Source organism: Oculina patagonica, chromosome 8 (assembly GCF_052425735.1).
Source record: "Oculina patagonica isolate OP01 chromosome 8, crgOcupat, whole genome shotgun sequence".
NCBI classification, from domain to species: domain Eukaryota; kingdom Metazoa; phylum Cnidaria; class Anthozoa; order Scleractinia; family Oculinidae; genus Oculina; species Oculina patagonica.
The window spans coordinates 21,010,390-21,033,129 of NC_135765.1; the positions used below are offsets into that span (position 1 = coordinate 21,010,390).

Below are 22,740 nucleotides of genomic sequence, written 5' to 3' on the forward strand. Positions count from 1 at the left end.
CTTCCCTCTGGAGCCTCGCTTTCGTGTAAGCTAAAAAAAGGACAGTGATAATAAACTTGGTCAAGAAATTATCTAAAAAACAGTTGTTGTCAATTGTAGCAGAAAATGTAGTTAAAAAGGGCAACTGGTTTCTAATTATGTTCTGTCAAGACCTATTAAACTCATTTTAAAAGAGAAAAATTTAGAATGTTTCCATCTTAAATTTTGTTATAGCTCGTCTCGCGTTTAAAATGTTTTATACGGTCCTGATGACTTCAAGAATATCTTAGATATCAGGTCACAAATATTAGCTTAATAAGACAATTGTCCTATAAAGGTTGCAACACTCGAATCGACTAGGCAAGGGCAAAACGTTTGGAGAACTGCGATTTCAAGGACTGCAACTTTCATTCAAATTTGAGAAAAAGTAAAGTGTTGAAACTGTAGTCGGCACGCTTGCCGTATCGCTTGATTCGTTATTACGCAAGCAGTTCTTTGTTAAAGCCGGGTTTACACGGGAAATTTTTATGTGACAAATATATTTGATCGTGTAGATGACACAACAATTATTTGTCAGCAGTCCAAAGTTAAGGGCGCAAGAAAATGACCTTGGACAGCAGAGATACGCGCGCACAGTGCTCAGTGGGAGTTTAGGAGATTGGGGACCACATATTCTGACGCAATATTTGCCATATCTATGTGACGATTCGTCTACACGAGCAATTTTCATATGTGACAATTTTTATTTGTCACATAAAAGCTAACACGCCAGCTTGTTAACAAATATATTTGTCACATAAAAATGGACCAATTTTTCTCATCTACACGAGCAAATATAAGTTGTCGCATAAAAATTGCCACATTAAAATTGCTCGTGTAAACTCGCCTTAAAAGAAAAAAAAATAGCTCAATTCAACAATAGATTGCCTTTTGGTAATAATACGTTTTGTTTAACTATTTTTCGATAATTTAAATTGCTGTTTACAAATTTAATTCCAGCCAAAAATTAAAAATGTCCCCCATTTTCTTGAAGTCTTTCGCATTAGAATTTTTAAATTTTGGTTCTGGTGTCAAATGGTCTCAGAGAAAAGAAAAAGGTTAGCTGAATAATGTGTGTTAGTCCGCTGTATGTATAATGAAGCGTTTCCATTGTTTCAGTTGAAAACAAATCGACAAGAGAGATCTCACCTATGCGAAACACAAAACAACAACTTGAGAAAGAAAAAGTTTTAGATTAAATGGAGAAAAAAATTTCTTGCTTCTTTTGTGACCTCAGTGCTGCTTTTCTAGATATCCGGCTAAAAGAAACAAACAGATTTTAAGGATTGTAGTATTATTCTTAAGGCATATATATAAAAATGAGCGAAAGTAATATACGACGTTTCGACATCGTCGGATGTCATTGTCAGGTGAAATGTTTGGGGTTAGTTAGTTAGTTAATGTCAACTGGCGAAATGATAAAGCGATGATATCATTCTTAGCAAAAGATTGATTGGCAGCATTTTGTCACTGTATCCAAGCACCGCTATGAGGACAAAGGAACATGCCACATGTCGACATGCTTCCCCCCTCACCCCTTTATTAACAGTTATCAATTGTTGTAGACGAGAGGCGAATAGCAGAAGAAGAAGAGCAGCAGAATAGAACATCACGGAAAAAATGATGATGATGATGATGATGATGATTGCAAAGTGATGATGATGAAAAATTGACGACAAAATGAGACGATCACAAAATTAACAGAAAAGCGTGTTGTTTTGTTTCTACCGATGGACGAGAAAAACGTTATTACTATTGTCTAAAAGAGTTGTATTTAAGTTCAAATTTAACTTACAAAACAATCCGCTCCTTAAAGCAACCCTAAAACAATATAGTATTTAACAAGCACTAAGATCAATTTTAATTGAACAAGAAAGTTCCTATGTGGCTGCACACGTTCTTGCTGTTGTATGGAGGGGAACATTGTGGGGGGTGGGAAAATGCTCTCGTTTGGAAATACACGAGCGAGTGGTGAAGTCGCGAGAACGAATCGGCGAGCGAAAGGGCGCTGACGAGGAGGCTCGTTCTCGAGGCTACGATATTCGAGTGTGAATTCCCAAATGAGAGCCAGCTCGTAGGCTATGCAAATAAATAGATACTTGTTTACCCTCGGTTATTGATTTAGCACAAGTGCTATTGGGGCCGAGCATTCGAATCGCAGAAATAAATATTACAAATTAAACGTAACAAGGATAAAAAAATCTCAACTGGCAGGAGGCGAAGCATTTAGCCACGCTACAAGCAAGGCGGACAAGTTTTTGACTTGTTGAAGATGAATAAGGTTGTTACTTAGCTTCGTTTGTAACAGAACAGTATAAATTTAAAAACGCCAAGATTGCATTTATTATTTGATGTCACTGAATTCAGGTACCCTTTCAAGTAGGAATGAAAACTACTTACGCGACGATGATATGGGAAAAATACATTGATTGATAGATAATTATAAACAAGTTGATCTTATCTTATTTGTGTCACCTTCTGATCCGAGGCACTTCACACCAGCTCTTCTGCTATTTATACAGCTGTGAAATTTCCACCCATCATGGCTACATGAAAAGATTGAACTTTCATTTCCAGAACACTGTACATTGTTCAACCATACTGTCTCATTTCCATGTCCGTTAACTGCACCACTTTGAACTGCAGACCCGCCTGTGTAACCAAGCTCTCTACAAATCACATCCGCGTCTCTTTTGTCCCACTGGTCATCACACACCCAGCCCCATGTGTTGTTGTGGTAAACTTGTACCAGGCCTTCTCTAGCTGTGGCTCCTTTAACTAAACGGACTGTTTTATTGAACTTGATTAGTATCATATATCCATTGAACGTGAAAACATATTGTAAAAATTGACACTACACTATATTGAAGTGTCTGATCCTTGTTGAGCAGAAAAAGACAGGCATTCTGTCGATTTACCATAATTAAAAGTCGCATAGACAATTGTTGTCTGAGCTATAAATCAATAGAATTAAACACTTTGGGTGGATAAATGTGGAGAGTTACTAATTGTTATAAACGAAAAAAAAACTGTTATAAACTTAAGTGCGCTTCCATTCGTCCGAAGTTCCGGTTTGAATTCCGGAAATTTCCAGCAGCCAATAGAACAGCATTTTCTGGTTGACTGCACCGGAATGGAAAACGAAAAATCCATTTCATTCGCAAGTTCCAAAATTCAAAGTCTGACTCCTTGCAACTTTTGTTCCCCTTGGACTCGCAGTCTTTGATAAAAAATTCTTGCGAATCGTGATTATGTATGCGCTCATGCATGTTTCGTGTTACCTCACACAAAATCATCTTTATTTCCGAATTCTTTGTCATATTCCCACTGGAATCACGGTTAACTTTTAATGAAAAATACTTTCAAAACATCTTACGCCTTTTATAGTTCACCCAACTTTACTTTTGCGGGAACTCGGTTTAAATAGAGTCTGAATAGCACAACGTGCCTCTGCAACGACTAGTACAACGACTGGCCGAAACCACCTAGGATGACGCCATAGGTTTCCAACTGCTATTTTGTTTTTTTTATAACGACAATTAAATATTCCGCCCAACAAAGTTCTGTTCACGTCCTTTAAACAAAGGAAAGGGTTGTTTCCTGGGTATTTCTGCTAAATCCACTAATAGCGGATCATTAGCATATGAAGTGGGCTTGTGCGAAACATCTCTATTATGCCTTTAAATTATTGTTTTTCTTTTTTTGCATTTGTTTGCTATTTTATTCATATTCCGGGCAGATAGCACCTATTAATGTGATAACGCTTTTTATTATATATATAGCGAGAATTTTAAGCAATAAACCTTGCAAATAGAATTCTATATTTGCTATATTTCACATGTGAAAAAAGCGATACGTCCAATCAGCTTCGCGTATAGCTTTCTTCACATGTGAAAAATATAACCAATCAGCATCTAGAGTAGTACGACTCAACCAATCACAGCGCGAGAATTCAAAGGGTTTCCAACGAGGTTGAGAAAGCGAGCGGCAAGTTTGCTCTCGACGGCAATTTATGTTTTGAAAGCATGGCTACACGTTTTGTTCCTTTACAAAACTTTGCCTTTTAAGAACTTAATGGAAAGGCAAGCCAACCGAAACACGCTAAGCAAAACCTAACTGAAGAATACAGCAGTAATAAAAATCATTCTTCAAAGGCGAAGTGAAGACAGGCGAAGGCGAACTGCCGATAAGTGAAAGCGAAGACAAGACTTTCATCGTAACTTACAACACATCCGTGGACTTTCTAAGAATATTCAGGCACTTTTGGGATCGTCTTGGTAATGTAAATTGCCTTTTTAATCTGGATTTACGTCGTAATTATTGTTTAATTAGCCTACTCCTTGTGTTGTCACAATTTGTTCAAAATTCGCCATTTGATTCGCCAGTAGTTCATTCGCTTGTGGCGCAGTTTCCTCGATGCGATACGAAGTTTTGCTTTTATTAAACGTAAATGTAACGCAGTGTGTTTATTTAAATAAAGTTTTTGTCTACTAAAGTTTGTCGCCAATAATTTTTCTTTTTTATATCATTGAAATAGCGAATTCGCTTGTAAAGCTATGTGCATTTGCAGCTTTGTTTTCTCTCGCCGTCAACTGTTGTATGTCAAAGGTTATAAACTGGAAAAATCGGCGTTAATTGTTCAATGGTTGAATTTTCGTTATATATATAATAAACAAATTACAGCATAGAAAGTGCTTTGTACGGATTTTTATTCACTCGTTGCAAAACTTTGGAAAACTCACTCGTTCGCTACGCTCACTCGTTCGTTTTCCAAAGTTTTGCAACTCGTGAATATAAATCCGTACGGCGCACTTTCTATGAAGTAATCTATATATCATTTATGTATTAAAAATGCATGACTCGAAAGCTAAGCCTGAAAGCATCAAATTGCTCTCCTTGAATGTTAAGGCCTTAGCAACTTTCAGAAGCGTAGGACAATTTTTTCCTGGTGTAGGAAGCAAAGAGCCGATTTAATATTTTCACTGAAAACTCATTCCACAGCAGAACGACAGGATCAGTGGCGAAAAGAGTGGGGCGCCTCTGTTTTATTTTCACACGGGAGTACAAATGCTAGAGGTGTTGCAATTCTTATAAGGAATGGTTTGAACATTACAATTCAACTGAGTGAAATAAGTTCGGATAGCAGGTTTATTGTTCTAAAAGCTGCTATTAACAATGAGATGTATATACACAATAATTGCAAATATATATGGTCCAAACAAAGACGCCGAAGCTGTTAAAATTTTATCGTAATTTGTCAAAATTGAATTTGGAATTTGGTAATGAAGAAAACACTATTATTAGCCTCTCGACATCACACTTGACAAAAGGCGGTCTACCGATTCCTCGAAAATATGTATTTCATTGTGTCTAGATACCCGGCAGCCGGGAAGTGTTTTCAAAATACTACATACCCGGCAGTCTGAAATTATTCTAGAATTTCCACGGAAAAACCAATCCAATCTTCCTCAAAACTATAGATCTTTGCTTAGAAATGCCAAGCGATTTCAATTATAGTTTTGGCTTTGTGTTTGAGGAAATTTTCGAGCTTGGGCATACTACAAAATCTTGATTCTTCGACACTTAGAAAAAAATCGTACTCTGACTCCGGTGTCAACTCTTATAGAATAATTTCTAAAAAAAAACTGAAGTCGAAACCCTGCGAGAGTATTCGATATTTGCTGAGAAATGCGAAGCGATTCTAAATAATGTTTTGCTTTTGTTGTGGACGAATTCTCTTGGCTTCGGCGTACTATAAAATCCTCGACTCACAGGCACGGTTGTTCAAAAGACTAGATACCCGGCAGTCAAAAATTCATGAATAATCAATACATTCAATATCCACAAAAATGATCATTGAAACCTAGCTCCCGAGAGTATTTCAGTATTTCAATTTTCGGTCGGAAATACCAAGCAAGTTTTTACAATGTCAGTTTGGTTTTGCACAAATTGTACGAACTTTATGTGACTCACGGGCACGATTTTTCAAAGACTACATACCCGGCAGTCAAAAATGCTTCCCGTTTTTCCATCAAAATTTCCATTTGAACCTGCTGAGATGTCGGTGTAGAAATACCAAGCGATTTTCCAACTTAAGGCCTCAACAATTGCCTCGGCAAAGTAGTACAAAATAGCTACAAAACGCTTGAGCGTTCGGTGACGAAAGTCCGCCACCGATGTAACTTCCGGTGTGACACTTTAGTGGCGTGACAAAGGTGGCACGTGGTGTTGGTTTTCGCGCCAAAACGAACTCAGCGTTGGAAGCGACGAAGTTCTTCTGTGGGCTAAACGGCTTAGCGTTGGAAGCGACCAAGCTCTTGGTTAAATAGAAATACAAAGCGTTCCTCTATAGTCACTCAAGTAGATTTTTTCAAATTCAGGGGATTTGTCCCCTCAGTGAGGAGACCACTCTCAGATCAGTTCGCAACGTGTGCCTAATAGCGTTGAGGTTCTGTTGATCTAGGTCTGGGTCCTACTAATAACTCACTAAGTAACAAAAACATACCTTAGCCTATACCTTAGTATTCCTAGGTTAGGCAGTCGTCATAAAGAAAACTGTTTCTTTTTCGTCCATTTGACTGATTCAAGAAAAAGCAATAGTGTTCTTATGTTCATTTTATGTGCAAAACCTATACAGTAAGTGTGATAATAGGTTTTTTGCCTAGAGAAGCACTTTTGTAAAACCTGAGAAAACTTCAGTTCTGGGGAACCACGCTTGCTACGGGAAGGCCGGAATCTATTGCAGTATTTGGAATATCGAGAGACGTTACAGACAAAACTTGCTCCAACAGTAGACTTTACTTCCAAGAACATAACCAAAGAATATTTTACAAGGCACTTCTATTTATATAGTAACTAGGAAGGCTATTTTTGAAAACATAAACAAACTTTCCTTGGATCTATTGGCTGTCGTTAATCCTAGCTTTGAAACATTCATTACTTACAAAACCGCGCAGGTGGATTACAGTTTTCTACAAGTTGTAATTAAACACTTTTCTATAGTTAGGATTACACGGACAATAAACATAAGAGCAGGTACTAGTTGAGGTACTAATGAGGTACTAATGAGGTACTAATGAGGTACTAATGAGCTAAAGCGTAATCCTGCCAAAACAATATTTCTACGTTGGCTTTTCTATGTTTTTTAACAGCTAAGCTTGTAAACAAATAAAACAAAATCATCGTAATTTCTTTCCTAACATTCCTCCGACCTTAGCTTGAAACTCTCCTGAGTCAAGCAATTAAAAAGTAATCAAAATCTTCTATTTAAAACCATGGTAAAAAGCAATGCTATCAAGAGAAAAAAAAAATTGTTTTTGTTGTTTTATGAAATTTTAATTTTTTGTATTTTGTTTCTGTGCCTGGACCGCGGCATAAACCGAGCTACCTAATATAGCGGTCTCGGGGGTCCAAAAACTGAACGCTTTATCATTAAATCCTCTCTCGTCTTAGCTACTTATTTTCATATGTAGATCCTTTTGTGATCTATTCTGAGTTTCCTAACACGTCATAATCTTTGGGTTTCTATGTTCCTTGTTTCACAATTCAACGTTTTAACAGCTTTAATAATAGTCTTGTTTCTTTTATTGTTCAAATCTTCATTTACATGGTCCTTGCCACTTTTTCAAATAAGCTTGTCTGTATTCATCACTTGTAATGTGGCACACGGATCGTCTGCACAGTTTGGACTATCCGCCAGGTGCGCAAAATAAGGCTCGTAGCCATCAACTTTATAAGGGTCGTGCCAGTTGTGGGCGAATGTCTTGGGAAACCAATGACTGTGATGTACACGGGATGACACAGAAGCTTTCTCTTGACTTTGAACTTGATGCTTTGTTGTACGGCAAGTCTTTCCAGCTTCGCTCTGTCGTTTGGTTGGCTGCAATTCGTCTAAACGTGGGGCGTGCGTGGTCACAAATAGGCAAAACACAACAAGAATGAGAATCCAAAACGAAGGAATAAACTGATAATTAATCTTGTGGTGCTTCTCTCTATTTGGTTTAATCTTGAGCTCTTTCTCCTTTTCTGTAGCCTTCTTTTCTGACAGCATTGTTTGTATGTGTACATCGTTCTGCATGCCTGAATTATGTTTCTTAAGCACTTGTTCTGGCTGAGACTGCTCCTTGTAGCTAGTTGTCACTTGACACTTAACTTCTTGTTCCTGATCTGCATTTGGCTTTGTAACACTGTCTGCATTTTTCTCGTTTCTCGTCTCCCTTATTCGGTCTGGTACTTTGGCTGACTCTTGTTGCTTGACTTGCAGTGCTGTCAGATAACTGGAATTTCGTGCTTGTCGATTTACATCATGGATCGTACGCCTCTGGCAAGTAGATCGATTCACAAATGTTCTGACTGACGGCTTGTTTCCTGCACAGTGTGTGAAGGCATTCACGTGAGCTTCCTTTTGTGGTGTAGCTGAACCTGAACCATAGAACGACTGTGTATTTCTGTTACACACAGTCCTTCTTGGGTTTTGTGGATGTAGAAATTCATCATTTGACTGGCTGGCAGCCACCGGTTTTGGCGTGCACGCTGATTGACTTAGGTTCTCTGGGACAGGAGCTTCATTTCGTTGCTGGCTTTGGTACTCAGAATTATACTGGTATTCGCGTGGATCCTGCCTCTGTACAGGCTTATGTGCTGTATAATGTCTGCCTGGATAGTACTCTCGCTGAGGGCAGTTCTGTTTGAAGTGACCTGCAACACCACAGTTATAACAAGTAGGTTGTCCATAACGGTTTCGTTGTCTCCGTTGTTGGTATCCATACCTGTTAGAATAACCACCTCGGGCAAGACCCCTGAGGCGAGCGTTTAAGCGGTGGTCCTGTTGTTGGAACTCTTGAAGCAAATCTTCTTTTAACTCTTGTATCAGCTTTGTCACTCCTTGCTGGTCTCTCTCTGGCTCGTCGTGTGTAACAACTGTTACTGTTTTGGATTGCGTGTGGGAATCACCATCCAATTTTCTGGCCAACACATCCAACTTTGTGTTTAATGATTGTATTTGCTCTTCTAATAGTGCTTCATTTCTTGCCGGGGTAACGTACGTAGTTGGTGTAACCGTGGCCACTTGGTCTTCGGAAACATTAACGGATGCAGGTTCTTTCAACTCAATTGTCAGGGTATCGAAGCTTATTTGTGCGCGATGAGCATAAAAGAAATCTCGACCCAGGACTCCTTTGTAGTCCACTCCCTCTATTATGTTAAACGTACATGGGTAGTTACGTCCAGCAATCTCAATAGCAGTCTGTAGAATTCCACGTATGGGCATAGGCTGGCCACTTACTGTCTTGATTGAGTCCAAGGCACTGGGCTTCAGAGCTGGCAGGTTTCCGTCATATAATTCCATTAAATGCTTTGCTTCTAATACGGACACGGCTGCTCCTGTGTCCACAAGACAATGTGTTGACCTTCCATTCATCTTCACCTCAACTGTAAGATCCTTAGGTCTGTGTAACCTGGTGGAGCTGGCAGCTAACTTTTTCTGGAATACTTTGGTAGGCTGTCCGATGTCAGGATTTGGCTGTCCAGTATCAGGGCTATTGGGCTTTGATTGGGTTTCCTGTGTTGTCTTGAGAACTGTCTGGTGTGTCTGTGCTAGCGTAGCATTGTTTTCTACATGCGGATCAGTAATGGGTGGCACCTTGTCCATGACTTGGGTATTGGGCATGCTTCTAACTTCAGGAACTGTAAGTGGTCTCTTGGCGGAGTCACTTATCTTAAACCCAAAATTTGTAGAAGCTGGGCTTCCTACTGTTCCTTTTTGGACATAGTGAACATTGTGTGCGGTATCATTGCCATGGACTGTCAAGTTTTGCAATTGCACATCTGTCTGTTTTGGCGGAGTCACCCTGGAACCTAGTTTTGTGAAACGACGTCCCTCTGACCGGGAACTGGGACCCATGAATACAATATCTGCGGTTTGGTTATTCTTGACTGTTGTAGGCTTTAATGAATATGAATACGGATTTGGAGCTGGCAACACAAACAGATCTTCTAACTCACTTCCCTCTAGCGACTGGTCTTCTTCGTCAGTAAGTGGAGATAAGTCACAGATATCCGGTTGCTGCATAGCTTCTTCCTCACACGGCACTACGTCCAAACCACCTAAATAGTCATAGGCTTCGTCTTCAGGTTCGTAGTTATAGTAATAATCCCACTCGAGAAATGGGTTATCAGGTTCATCTGTAGACAACTTGAGCTGATTGTTTGGTACCATAGTAGCCAGATAATCTCCTGGTAAAGCGTTTGTGTTGCTTTTGAAAGTTGCAACTTGATTCTGATGTGGTGGCGACAGAGCAGGGCCACTGGAATAACGTGCATTGTTATCAGGAGGAGGCAGGGCGTACCTGGGTACTTGTTGTGGTTCACGACTCTCCCGTTGAGGGCAGCTAACTGGGAAATGTCCTTCTGATCCACAATAGAAACACAATGGTCTGTCAACTCTTGATCGCTGTCGGTTATTCCTTGTGTCACACTCGCGATTTGCCAACCCTTTGATACGCCGGTCGATGTGATCAAACTTTCTTGACAGGTCTTCCTTTAATTCATTGATAAGTCGAAATACATTCGACTCATCACGCCTTGTTGACTCAGAATAGGCAGCAACTTTCTCTGTTTTTGGCGACGAAGTCGTTAAGTTGTCCAATTTCTTAGTTATCGCATCCAGTTGTGTTTGCATAGCTTGTTGTTGACTGGTGTTTGATTGGCTACTGGTACTTGCTACCATGGTGTTAAGTGTTTTTGTCAAGTTATTTAACTGGACGGCCATAGTTTCATTAGAGTTGTCCATAGTAGTTTTCACTGCGGCTGCGAGGCGAGCCATCTCCTCTGCCTCTCGAAAACTCTTGGGCTGTTTTAGTAGAACAGTTTCCCTTAAGTTTGCTCTCAGTCCTTGAACGAAGTAACGCATCTTATCAGCATCTGAAATGTTTATTCGGCGAAACTTGGCTGTTAAATCCGTCAAGTATGTGTCAAGGGATTCGACAGGTCCTTGTTGGCGGGTGGTTATTGCTTGCCAGATAATCCAAGTTTGATTCTCATTAGCAAATCGTTCTCGCAAAGCATCGCGTAATTTATCATAAGTGTCCTTTTTGTCCTCCTCTAAAGAATAATAAAAATCTTCGGCAGGTCCTGCAAGGTTTAGCACCAGCTCAGCCAAAGCGGTGGGAGTGGCTGTATTTATCCGGCGTAATTTTAAGTAGTTTGCCACCTTATCCAACCAACGAGTTATATCTTCGGAGTCGAAACCATGAAAAGCAGGGGGCCTGTGTGTACTAGTTGTATCTGGGAGCGGTGTTTGATCAACAGCGTTTACAGTTTGACGACGATTGCTTTCTTGTTGATCCAATAATTCGCGTCGCAGCGATGCTATTTGTTCTTGTAATTCAGTTACCACCTCCGCCTGCATGGTACCTGCTGTAGTATTTGCACTCTCTCTGAATTTCTCTTTGTCAAAAGTCCGTGGAAAATCGTCCGAGTCCGTGTCGCTGCTTGTACCCGGCTTGTCTGATAAATTTAAATGTTCCTCAGAGTTTTGTTCCTCTGGTAAATCTTCGCCGTAATTCAACCTCTGTGGAAAATATTTGTAAATATCGGCAGGTGAAGTAATTACTGGCACCTGCTGTCCACCAGCTGAAAAAGTGTTACTGGTATAACTTTTGCCAGGCGTTGTGGTTACAGGTACTTGTTTTCCACCTGCTTCCAAACTGTTTTCAGCAGTGTTTTCTTCTCTCCTCTCTTTTTCTGTTCCTTTTTCTGGGTGTTTTGTATTTGGTTCGTCAGGATCACTTTCTGTTTCGCTTGTGTCCTGAGCTTCTAAACCAACGTAATCTTCTTCGCGCGAACAATGGGCTCCCTGGAAATCTATGGGCCGGTTTTTCAAACTTGTATTTTCTTCTGGGCTGGGCTCAACGCTATTATCCACGGGCTCTAAGCTCGTTTTGTTTTCTGGATCAGCGTCATCGGGGCGGGCTTCTTCTCTTTGTGATCTGTTCGCGTCTCAATTCTGGGGCTATATCTTCTTCGTCGAAGGGCAAATCGCAATCTACACTGGCGTCAATCTTCGACTTGGGCGTACTGGTTTCGTACAATTTCTTCTGGCTTCTTGAATTATACGGTTTCTTCTTTTTACGAAATAACTTCGACATAAATTTTCAACAATATTTTCTTCAAGTTCACTTACTTGGGCGTCCTTTTGTTATACGCACCAAGGGGTTACATTCCGTTCAGAACTTTTCCAAATGCCTCCAGATAATTTCCACTGCACTTACCACGCTTCTCGAACCACTGTGATAATAGGTTTTTTGCCTAGAGAAGCACTTTTGTAAAACCTGAGAAAACTTCAGTTCTGGGGAACCACGCTTGCTACGGGAAGGCCGGAATCTATTGCAGTATTTGGAATATCGAGAGACGTTACAGACAAAACTTGCTCCAACAGTAGACTTTACTTCCAAGAACATAACCAAAGAATATTTTACAAGGCACTTCTATTTATATAGTAACTAGGAAGGCTATTTTTGAAAACATAAACAAACTTTCCTTGGATCTATTGGCTGTCGTTAATCCTAGCTTTGAAACATTCATTACTTACAAAACCGCGCAGGTGGATTACAGTTTTCTACAAGTTGTAATTAAACACTTTTCTATAGTTAGGATTACACGGACAATAAACATAAGAGCAGGTACTAGTTGAGGTACTAATGAGGTACTAATGAGGTACTAATGAGGTACTAATGAGCTAAAGCGTAATCCTGCCAAAACAATATTTCTACGTTGGCTTTTCTATGTTTTTTAACAGCTAAGCTTGTAAACAATTAAAACAAAATCATCGTAATTTCTTTCCTAACATAAGGACGGTCACTCTCTAAATGAACAAACATCCCTTGAAATCAGTCTTAAATCTTTGGAAACACCACGATACTTGAACAGAGTGTAAAACAGATGGTAATGTGTTTGTTACACGGGTTCCAGCGAACAAAAGTGATTTTTTTTATAACAAAACCTTCTATGACAATTGCCTTATTGTTACTTGACTGCCGGGTATGTAGTCTTTGAAAAATCGTGCCCGTGAGTCACATAAAGCTCGTACAATTTGTGCAAACCAAACTGACATTGTAAAAACTCGCTTGGTATTTCCGACCGAAAATTGAAATACTGAAATACTCTCGGGAGCTAGGTTTCAATGATCATTTTTGTGGATATTGAATGTATTGATTATTCATGAATTTTTGACTGCCGGGTATCTAGTCTTTTGAACAACCGTGCCCGTGAGTCGAGGATTTTATAGTACGCCGAAGCCAAGAGAATTCGTCCACAACAAAAGCAAAACATTATTTAGAATCGCTTCGCATTTCTCAGCAAATATCGAATACTCTCGCAGGGTTTCAACTTCAGTTTTTGTAGAAATTATTCTATAAGAGTTGACACCGGAGTCAGAGTACGATTTTTTTCTAAGTGTCGAAGAATCAAAATTTTGTAGTATGCCCAAGCTCGAAAATTTCCTCATAAACAAAGCCAAAACTATAATTGAAATCGCTTGGCATTTCTAAGCAAAGATCTATAGTTTTGAGGAAGATTGGATTGGTTTTTCCGTGGAAATTCTAGAATAATTTCAGACTGCCGGGTATGTAGTATTTTGAAAACACTTCCCGGCTGCCGGGTATCTAGACACAATATGTAATCAACTCCATGGATGAATTGCAAATGAATTCAGTCCACACGGCATTTGGCGCCAAAAAAAACAACATTGCAAAGCTTTACCTGGGGGCGTTGCTCACCTTTTGTATTTTGCCGACGAGATTACTGGCTAATATCTAATAAAATACACGATTTGGTAACTAAGGTCGATGTCATGCCTTCGATCAAAAAAGACCATTCCGCTATATTTCTAGAACTTGAAGAAATCGAATAACTTGGAAGAGGAGCTGGTTTCTGGAAACTTAAGACTACTTTATTGGCAAATGAAAATTAGAAACATTTGATAACTAACAATTTACCGACCTGGCTGGATACAGGTAAAGATATATACACATGATCCCGGCAGACGTTTGTGGGATTCGGCGATGATCTTGAAGTACTGTATGAGGACAAAGTAGAAGGGATAATACTACGCGCAAGAGCTCGATGGCACGAACACGGTGAAAAAATAGCAAATATTTCTTAAATCTCGAGAAATGTAACCATTTTAAAAAGCACATAAGAAAGTGACCTGCACATTAGCGGTGTAATTTCTACTGACCCCCTTGTGATTATGGATTCACAACGCCAATTTTATAGGAACTTATATCGCAGTAGAGATGTTAATCTAGATAATGCAGAATCATCGATTTTCTCCTTAACTAACGTCGACGCCAAAATCGTGTACATGGATTACTTCATAGAAAGTGCGACGTATGGATTCGTATTCACGAGTTGCAAAACTTTGGAAAAAGGAACGAGTGAGCGAAGCGAACGAGTGAGTTTTCAAAACTTTTTCAAAGAGTGAATAAAAATCCGTACAAAGCACTTTCTATGCTGTAATTTGTTTATCATATATATAACGAGAATTCAACCACTGTAAACTTGACGCGATTTTTCTTGTAAGTTTGTTATATATAAAAATTTGATACCTTACATTTTGACCTGGCGGGAGGAAAAAAAAGAAAAATGCACATCGCTTTCTAAGCGAATTCACTTTTAAGCGAATCAACTAAACACGCAGGCGAATTTTGAACAAAATTGTGATAACACAAGGAGTCGGTTAATTAAACAATAAATGCGACGTAAATCCAAATTAAACAAGTAGATTTGTTGCTGGAAAAGTACCAACAAATGGGGATGCCGTAAAGATTTTTTATGCTTAATGATAAACCGTAGACTACATTGGTCGGAAGAGTTCCGTTATAGTATTTTTTATGATATTGGGCAACAGCGGAAGACGTTAGCCGCCAAAGTGTTCCCGTCACTGATATAGTTCAGGATAAGATATTTTAAACTGAGAACATTGAAGGACCGTTAACATGAACGACATCTCAATTAATTAACTCAAGGTGCCTTTACAACACACTAAATTGGAGTACTATGGTGCAGAACCTGATAAGCCTCCCTCTTATTGTCCCTCGCGAAAAGTGCATGTCTCATTCTTGGGAAATTTCTTGGAATTGGTAGTCAACTATATTTATATATGGCGACCGGTGAGCGAGTAGCAACCTCCTCCAATGGAAAACGAATTTTTTTCTCGGGAAGCATTTTGTAAGTTTGTAATATTGGATATTATTATTCAAACTTTTTGGCAGAAATTTTTTCCTTTGATGTTTCCGAGAATCATTCTAAAAGAAAGAACTGTGCATTATAAAAAAAATTACTTTTAAAATAAGGCCCGAGAGAAACGTCGCGTTGCTGGTTTTGGTTGGTTTCCTCAGAAACGAAACGGTATTGTTTTGGATTCGATGTGAACTATTTACACAGCATGTCTACTATCCAAACAGAAGAACTCTCGTTACCACAATGTCAACACGTTGTACTGAAGGCGAACAAACTCTTTTTTCATGTTCTTCAAATATCGAAAGGATAATCTTCAGCAACCCCAAAAAATATTGAATGTTTTAGCTACTACAATGCTTTTAAAGTTCGAATAAAGCGATGTTTTGGCGAAAAATATAAAGCGAGCTCTTTGCGTGTTTACTTGATTGTTAATTAAATTTTAACCGACATCACGTAAGACACAAAAGTGGCGAAAAACGTCTTAATTCACGAGTATTTTTTACTAAAGTTTACTTATGTCAAACAAACACTTTTTTGTTGATAAAACTTTGATTAAATTTTAAGACACATACAGTACTGTACTGATTAAAAATTATTGCGAAAAGTCAGCCGCCTGTAACTGATTTAGCTGATTTAATTAGCAACACACTGAAAGTGTAGACATTTGACGGAACGGCAAGGAATTTTAGCTTTCACGAAGGAAAATACCAAAAGAATTCGCTTTTGCTTATCATATTGGCATAGTCAACGTATTTCCGCCAGTCGCTCTAACGATATGAGAAATGAGAGTCCAACTGTAGCTGAATAATTTAGATGTTAGCTAGTTCGGGCGGTTTATTCCCGGATTCATTTAAAGCAACTTAAGCGCTTTTGTTTACAAGCAGCTGAACACGAAAATAGAAACAATCGATCAATCACCTTGCAAAACCAGTTATCCTCGAGCTCATGCATTTGACTAATTTCCTTGTCTTCCGCATCAAAACCTGTTTCCCTCAATTCCTCACAATTTAACCCAACCTTGCCAAAACCGGTTTGCCCAACACCCAAGGGACCAATATATGATGCTGTTATTGGTTATTTCGGTTGTTAATCCAATTATCCTCACTCCCAAGGGAAATACACACGCACCCTGAAAACAACTAGGATGCCCTTAGGCATCCCAAAAATGCAATCTACTTCACCATGGTGTTCTCAAGAATGCTTGAATATTCTTAGAAAGTCCGCGGATGCGTTGTTAGTTCAAAAGAAATTATTGCCTTCGCTCTTTGCTTATCAACACTTCGCTTGTCTTCGCTCCGCCTTTGAAGAATATTTGTATACGTAATTGGACTACATGCTGTCCAATTTGGAAATAGTTTGATGAAAAAATTCCGAGGGCAGCCAAAATTGGACGAGGCCGTAGGCCGAGTCCAATTTGGCTGTCAGAGGAATTTTTTGAATCTAATTATTTCCAAATTGGACAAGCATGTAGTCCAGTTAAGGTCGGGACACACTAGGCGACAAGTCGCTGCAACACGTCGCGGCGATATGTTACTGCGACATGTCGCCTCGTGTGACATGGTGCCTTCTTGCGACAATCTATGTCGCTGCGACAGAATTTTGTCGCTGCGATGTGTCGCACGAATTCAAACCAGTTTGAATTCGTGCGACACATCGCAGCGACAAAATGAGCGATAACAACTTTGTCGCAGCGTGTGTACACGTCTGCGACAAATCGCTGCGACAAAATATAAATTAACCAATGAGAGAGCGACATGTATTTTTGTTATATTATATTGGAAAACTAGTCACATTCCCACTCTTCAAAATTTGCTGTGTGTGCAACGACTTCTTTTGTTGTAGTACACACGAAGCGACTTGTCGCAGAGAACTGTCGGTGTGACTTGTCGCCTAGTGTGTCCTGACTTTAAATATTAATTATATAGCTAGCAAGTCCATCCAGCGTAAACAATAAACTTATGTCCAGAACGGGAAAAGCATTCAACAATAGTAGGCATAACACAGAACATGCAACTCACTCAAAGCATTTTTTCACAAATAAAACTTAAACAAAACAGTGCAATTTTATTCACCTGAGTTTGCGAAGCTTGCTACAAGGTGAGTGAAAACACTGCATTAATCGATGAAAGTCGTAAACAAATCGTCCGAAGAGCTTTACAACTTCTTGAATCTGACATACTCCTTTCCACTATCTCGTTCATATTTGTCGCCGTCTTTTCTTTTCGAATTTCAGCAAAAAACGACAAAGAATTGCATCTAGCTCATGGCAAAGGATATCATTCAGCTTTCGTGCTTCGCTTCGCTGCACTTACGTTCAGCCAAGTTTTGTACTCTTAGGCCCGGTTCAGACGCCGATCTTTTCATGAGCCGAACTTAATTCCTTGAATTAAGTACATGAAAAGATCGGCGTCTGAATCAAATTAGAACGGCCATTTCAATTTGGAACGGCTCACTGGCACCCGTTCTTCCCGCCCGGCTTGGCCGAGAATTTCGCCTGTGGAACGCCTTTGGAACGACTTTGATTCAGACGCCGTACTTTTCATGTGCCGATCCTAATTCATAAATTATTATAATGTATTTTGACTGGTTTTATTGGAACTGTATTAGGAACGGCCTCGGAACGGCCAAAAAGTACGGCGTCTGAATCAAGAGGCGTACTTTTGTCAATTTGGGTCGGTCCAAATTCGAATTGAGTTCGGCTCATGAAAAGTACGGCGTCTGAACCGGGCCTTAGAGGTCAGTGTCTTGGGTTTTACTTCTTAGTATAGCTGGCTCCTCTTCTGACAACGCAGAAAATTTCTCTTTTTCGTTGCTATTGCTGAAAAGCTCAAAAGGAATGGAAAAAAGTGGCAAATTTGCCTGATAAAATTCCGCCATTGTCAATTAACAATACGTCAAGTTTACAGGGCTAACGATGTGCTTGGTGCTAATTGGCTAATATCTGTCACATGTTGTTTTTTCTTGGATTTGATTGGCTGAGACAAAACTGTCCAATTTTTCTTAAATGGGACAGTTTATGCATTTTAAGTCAAAGTCCTAATTGAAACTATCCAAATTTAATCCCAAATTGGACAGTTCTCAAAAATCAAGGAAAAATAGTTGCGCTGACAATATAGTATTTACTGACAGCTATTTAACAAATCGACCACATTTTCCCATGGTCTACACTCTTATAGACCATAGACCATTTTATGGCGTCATTTCTATGGTCTATAAGAGTGTAGACCATGGAAAAATGTGGTCGATTTGTTTTATACCATAACAAACTCGAACGAGTATTTATCAAAAGCGATGCCTGACCGTGAAGAAGCTTTGCCGGCGGGACGTAAAGATTCCGGTCCGACACGTAAAAACGACAATGAAACAAAAGAAGATGAAAAAGAATTCAAAGAATAACAATTTTAATTACCTATTCCTCTCTCGTTGAGTGTGTGCCTATCGCTTGAAGCGAGCAAGTCTATTTTTCTTTCTGAAGAACTTGTTAGCGCTCGTTCACTGAACATCGACAGTTCGCTGAGTCCGTTCGCTAGCATCGTTCTTCTCAGTTAGACGAACAATTCAAAAGCCTGGTCAATTTTCTTTCGACAGATCACCTAAGTAGAAGTCCAATCCTGAATTCCGAAAACAAATGCGTACTTGATTCAAACAAAACACGATGAAATTCGCTTTCATTCATGGAGACCAAACTTACACATCTTTTAGCCCGCGCGTGTGCGTGGCGTGATCTGACGTCGCTTTCATGGTCTATTCTCTATTTTCCAATTGCCCATAATGCACTTTGTTTGCCCCCCAAATTTTGCATAAACTATTGTTTTGGAAATATGCAGTCCTCCCAAGAGAATTTGAAAACAATAGTTTATACAAAATTTGGGGGGCAAACAAAGTGTATTATGGGCAATTGGAAAATAGAGAATACTCTCATCGACCATAACTTTGGACCAATCAGCGCGCGAGAATTCTCTCGGTTATGGAATAAATAATTATTATCGTTATTTGTCACTGCTGTATTCTTTCGGTTTTGCTTATTAGCTATATCCTGTTTCCTTGCCTTTCCAGGTCTCTGAAGACAAAGTTTTTTAAAGGAGCCAAACGTGTTGCCATGTTTTCAAAGCATAAACTGCCGTCGAAAGCATGACTCAATGAGCCACTCATTCACTCATTACATAGTCCCTTCAAGACAAAACAAAAAACAAAAACAATAACAACTCAAAATAGAATACCTGGAGAAATGCAAATGACACCTGCATCCATATTGTGCCTACAGGATCTCTCTCCCCAACCGCCGTACAGCTGCTTACACTTTATCAAGGAGGTCTCGTTTCCTTCACAGTCTACACCATACATCCACGACACTCCTGTGCCTTCTCCATATAAATCCGCTGCATAACGAACTGCTGTTACGGCACCTGCATATCCCAGCTCACGACAAACTACATCAGCGTCTTGTAGGTCCCAGTCCCTGTTACACACTGTTCCCCAGCTTCCATTGTACAGAACCTCAACACGTCCATGTAGTGATGAACTCCCACCGGTCAATTGTACTGTTTAATAAAAAGAAGATTAAAAGTAATTTTTTTTTTTGCCTGACGTTTAATTGAGAAAATATAGGGTGACAGATGCTAAATGGTGATTTAAGAATAAAATGATTTCAGATGTGTGGACGCAACCTATAATAGCTAACGTCAGACGAACTTAACAGTTTTAATTTTTAATTTTATTCATAGAGGTGGCTGGTTAGCTCTCTTTTACCTGAAAAGCGTCGTGGAGTCCAGTCTCTCTCACAAGAGCTATCTTTTAGTCATCACACGATTATTTACCTGGACGCACTCAATTTAAGATTAAAGTTAGGGATGCATTAATAAATTTGAAAATAATATAAATCTTATATAATTATTGGAATATTAATTTCACTAGCACATGTACCTTATAAATATAACAACAACAGAAGAATTTTAAACTCTACAGACTAATATACAGCTATTTCGAGAAACGTTGTCGGAAAAACGCACAAAACTGCACAAGCCAATCCCTAAAGGTAGTATGGGTAGACGTATTGAGCTACTGCACGTGTTGAATACTAATGAGATATAACAACAAAATAAGCGCAATTTTCAGGTTTTCTTTCTTTTCAGATATGTAGAAACAAGGTACGTTTAGACCCTCTGAAGTTCAGAAGAATTTTTCCTCACTCAAAGACATGCGACAGTAAAAGTAAAGCTACAGATATAGGCCACCTGAGAAGAAAAACAAATTCTCCACGTGCAAAAATACAAACTTGTAAATTTCCTCTAGGCCAATATGCAAAATTCCAGTGAATACCCAGACCACCTTTCGGTCTTGTCGCGTGCACTTTGAGGTTTTTTTTTCCGACAACCTTTCTCGAAATAGCTGTATGTTCAAGCAAATTACTGGATATTTTTTTTAAGCTCGCCTTTAAATGACAAACTCGGAGGCGAATTGCAGCAGCAGATGAAGAGCAGCAGAAGAGAGCATCCGTGATCGCGGGAAAAATTGACCAAAATACGGCGATAAAAAATAAACAGAAACGCATGTAGTTTCGTTTCTGCCGATGGGCGAGAAAACGCTACTAACACCTGATAGAGTTGCAATTGTATATAACTTTCAAAACGTTCCTCCACTCAAACGGACCCTAAAACAATGCAGTATCTAACAAGACACTAAATTCAATCTCAACTGTGATCAAACGAACGTTTCAAATTTTTTAGACGTAGCTTCGTTTATAACACTGATATTGTTAACGTTAATTTCCGCGCCGTTAATTAAGTAGAGCGTAAATTTCCGCGACCTTAATTTTCATTATTTTGGCATCCAATTCTCGATTCAGTCAAGACGTTCACTTCTAATCTCCTTCTAATCTCCTTTATTGGGAAGTAATTTTTCCTTCGATTCGCGTTAAGTCGCGTTAATTTCAAATACCTTAATTAACACAAGCGTTTATTTCCTATAATAAGGTAACTCAGGTAGCGTTCCAGAAAGAAATGAAAACTACCTACTCGATTGTAAAGACAATGATATAAGTGTAAAACCCATTGATCGATGGCTAATTATTAACAATTTAATCTTATCATGTATTTGTGTCACCTTCTAATCCGATGCACTTCACACCAGCACTTCTACTGTTTATACAGCTGTGATTGTTCAACCCATCATGGCTACATGAAAATAATGAACTTTCATATCCAGAACACTGCACATTGTTCATCCATATTGTCTCATTTCCATGTCTGTTAACTGCACCGCTTTGAACTGCAGACCCGCCTGTGTAACCAATCTCTCTACAAACCACATCAGCGTTTTGTTTGTCCCACTGGTCATCACACACCCAGCCCCAAGTGTTGTTGTGGTAAACTTGTAGCAGACCTTCTCTGGCTGTGGCTCCTCCAACTAAACGAACTGTTTTATTGAACTTGATTAGTATTTAGTAAATAAACCTCTTCAGGCGGCTGGTATATTGGAGGATAATGCCCGAGGCTGAAAGATTGTCAAAAAATGAACAGTTGGCCGAGAAGCGTAGCTTCAAGGGCAACTGTGAAATTTTGAGGACAATCTTTCAGCCAAGGGCATTATCCTCCAATATACCAGCAAGCCAGAAAGGGGTTTATTTATTTTATAACCCTCCGATTAATTTCTTCATTAATTTCTTCATCGCGCTTTTATATATTCACTGAACTTGATGACATAAATTAGAAAGTTTACGCTACACTACGTAGGCAGTTGAACGAACACCGCGGCAAAACGTACTGCGCATCTTACTCCAAGATGGCGGCGGCCGGTTCTCGATTTTCGGACTACTTCAGACAAGGATTTCATGGTTTTTTACAATTTGAAAACCTGAAATTTTGGCGACTATGATATCTTCAAGTTGCATTTTCGTTGGCGTGAAGAAAGAAAGTGCCATTTTGGATTGAACTTCTTCATTAAAGCTTATATGTGGCGACGTTTTAGTTGCCGTTATGGTTTTTGAAAGGACCCTGTTGTGGGGGAATGAAAAAATAAAATTTGGTGTCCCTCAAGGTCATCGAACGACTCAAAGGCAAACAAAAGTTGCAGGGAGTCTTGAATTGTGAATGGAATGTGAATGGAATGCGGTTCAGTTGTTCCATTCGCCACTGAAAATTTTCGCAAATTTAAATGTTTGGTGGAATAGAAAGCGCCCCTCAATATGTAACTGAAAACAAAAAGATCTCCTTGCATTTTGGCTTCCTTATTGGTTTGTTTAGAGAGCTGTAACGATGATCCACGCCTTTCAAGGTAAATCGAACAGTTTATTAGGTGAACATTGGCAATCAAAAACTTATAGCATCAATCGAGTGCAACCTATATTGTTTACAACAGTCCCTAATTGTTTGCATTGGTCAAAATCTGACATATGCTTCAACGGGTCACTATATAAATTATGAAAATAACTGAGGTTTACAAGCGATCTGATTGGTCATGAACCTTTGTTCTCGACTAGACTAC

General features: G+C 39.2%; 1 protein-coding gene across 4 annotated transcripts in view; it reads right to left on the bottom strand.

Annotated features, from left to right (window-relative positions):
* The window catches only part of LOC144662699 (scavenger receptor cysteine-rich type 1 protein M130-like), a 161,072-nt gene that overhangs the window by 41,611 nt on the left and 96,721 nt on the right, over nucleotides 1–22,740 (bottom strand). For 3 of the 4 annotated variants that reach the window (XM_078523556.1, XM_078523558.1, XM_078523555.1), the window contains 3 exons: nucleotides 21,361–21,672; nucleotides 19,479–19,799; nucleotides 2,494–2,805 (listed from right to left, as the gene is read on the bottom strand). In XM_078523556.1, the coding sequence (XP_078379682.1) occupies nucleotides 2,494–2,805; nucleotides 19,479–19,799; nucleotides 21,361–21,672 (945 nt within the window). The remainder of the gene's footprint in view (nucleotides 1–2,493; nucleotides 2,806–19,478; nucleotides 19,800–21,360; nucleotides 21,673–22,740) is intronic. The other variant, XM_078523559.1, reaches the window with a different exon arrangement.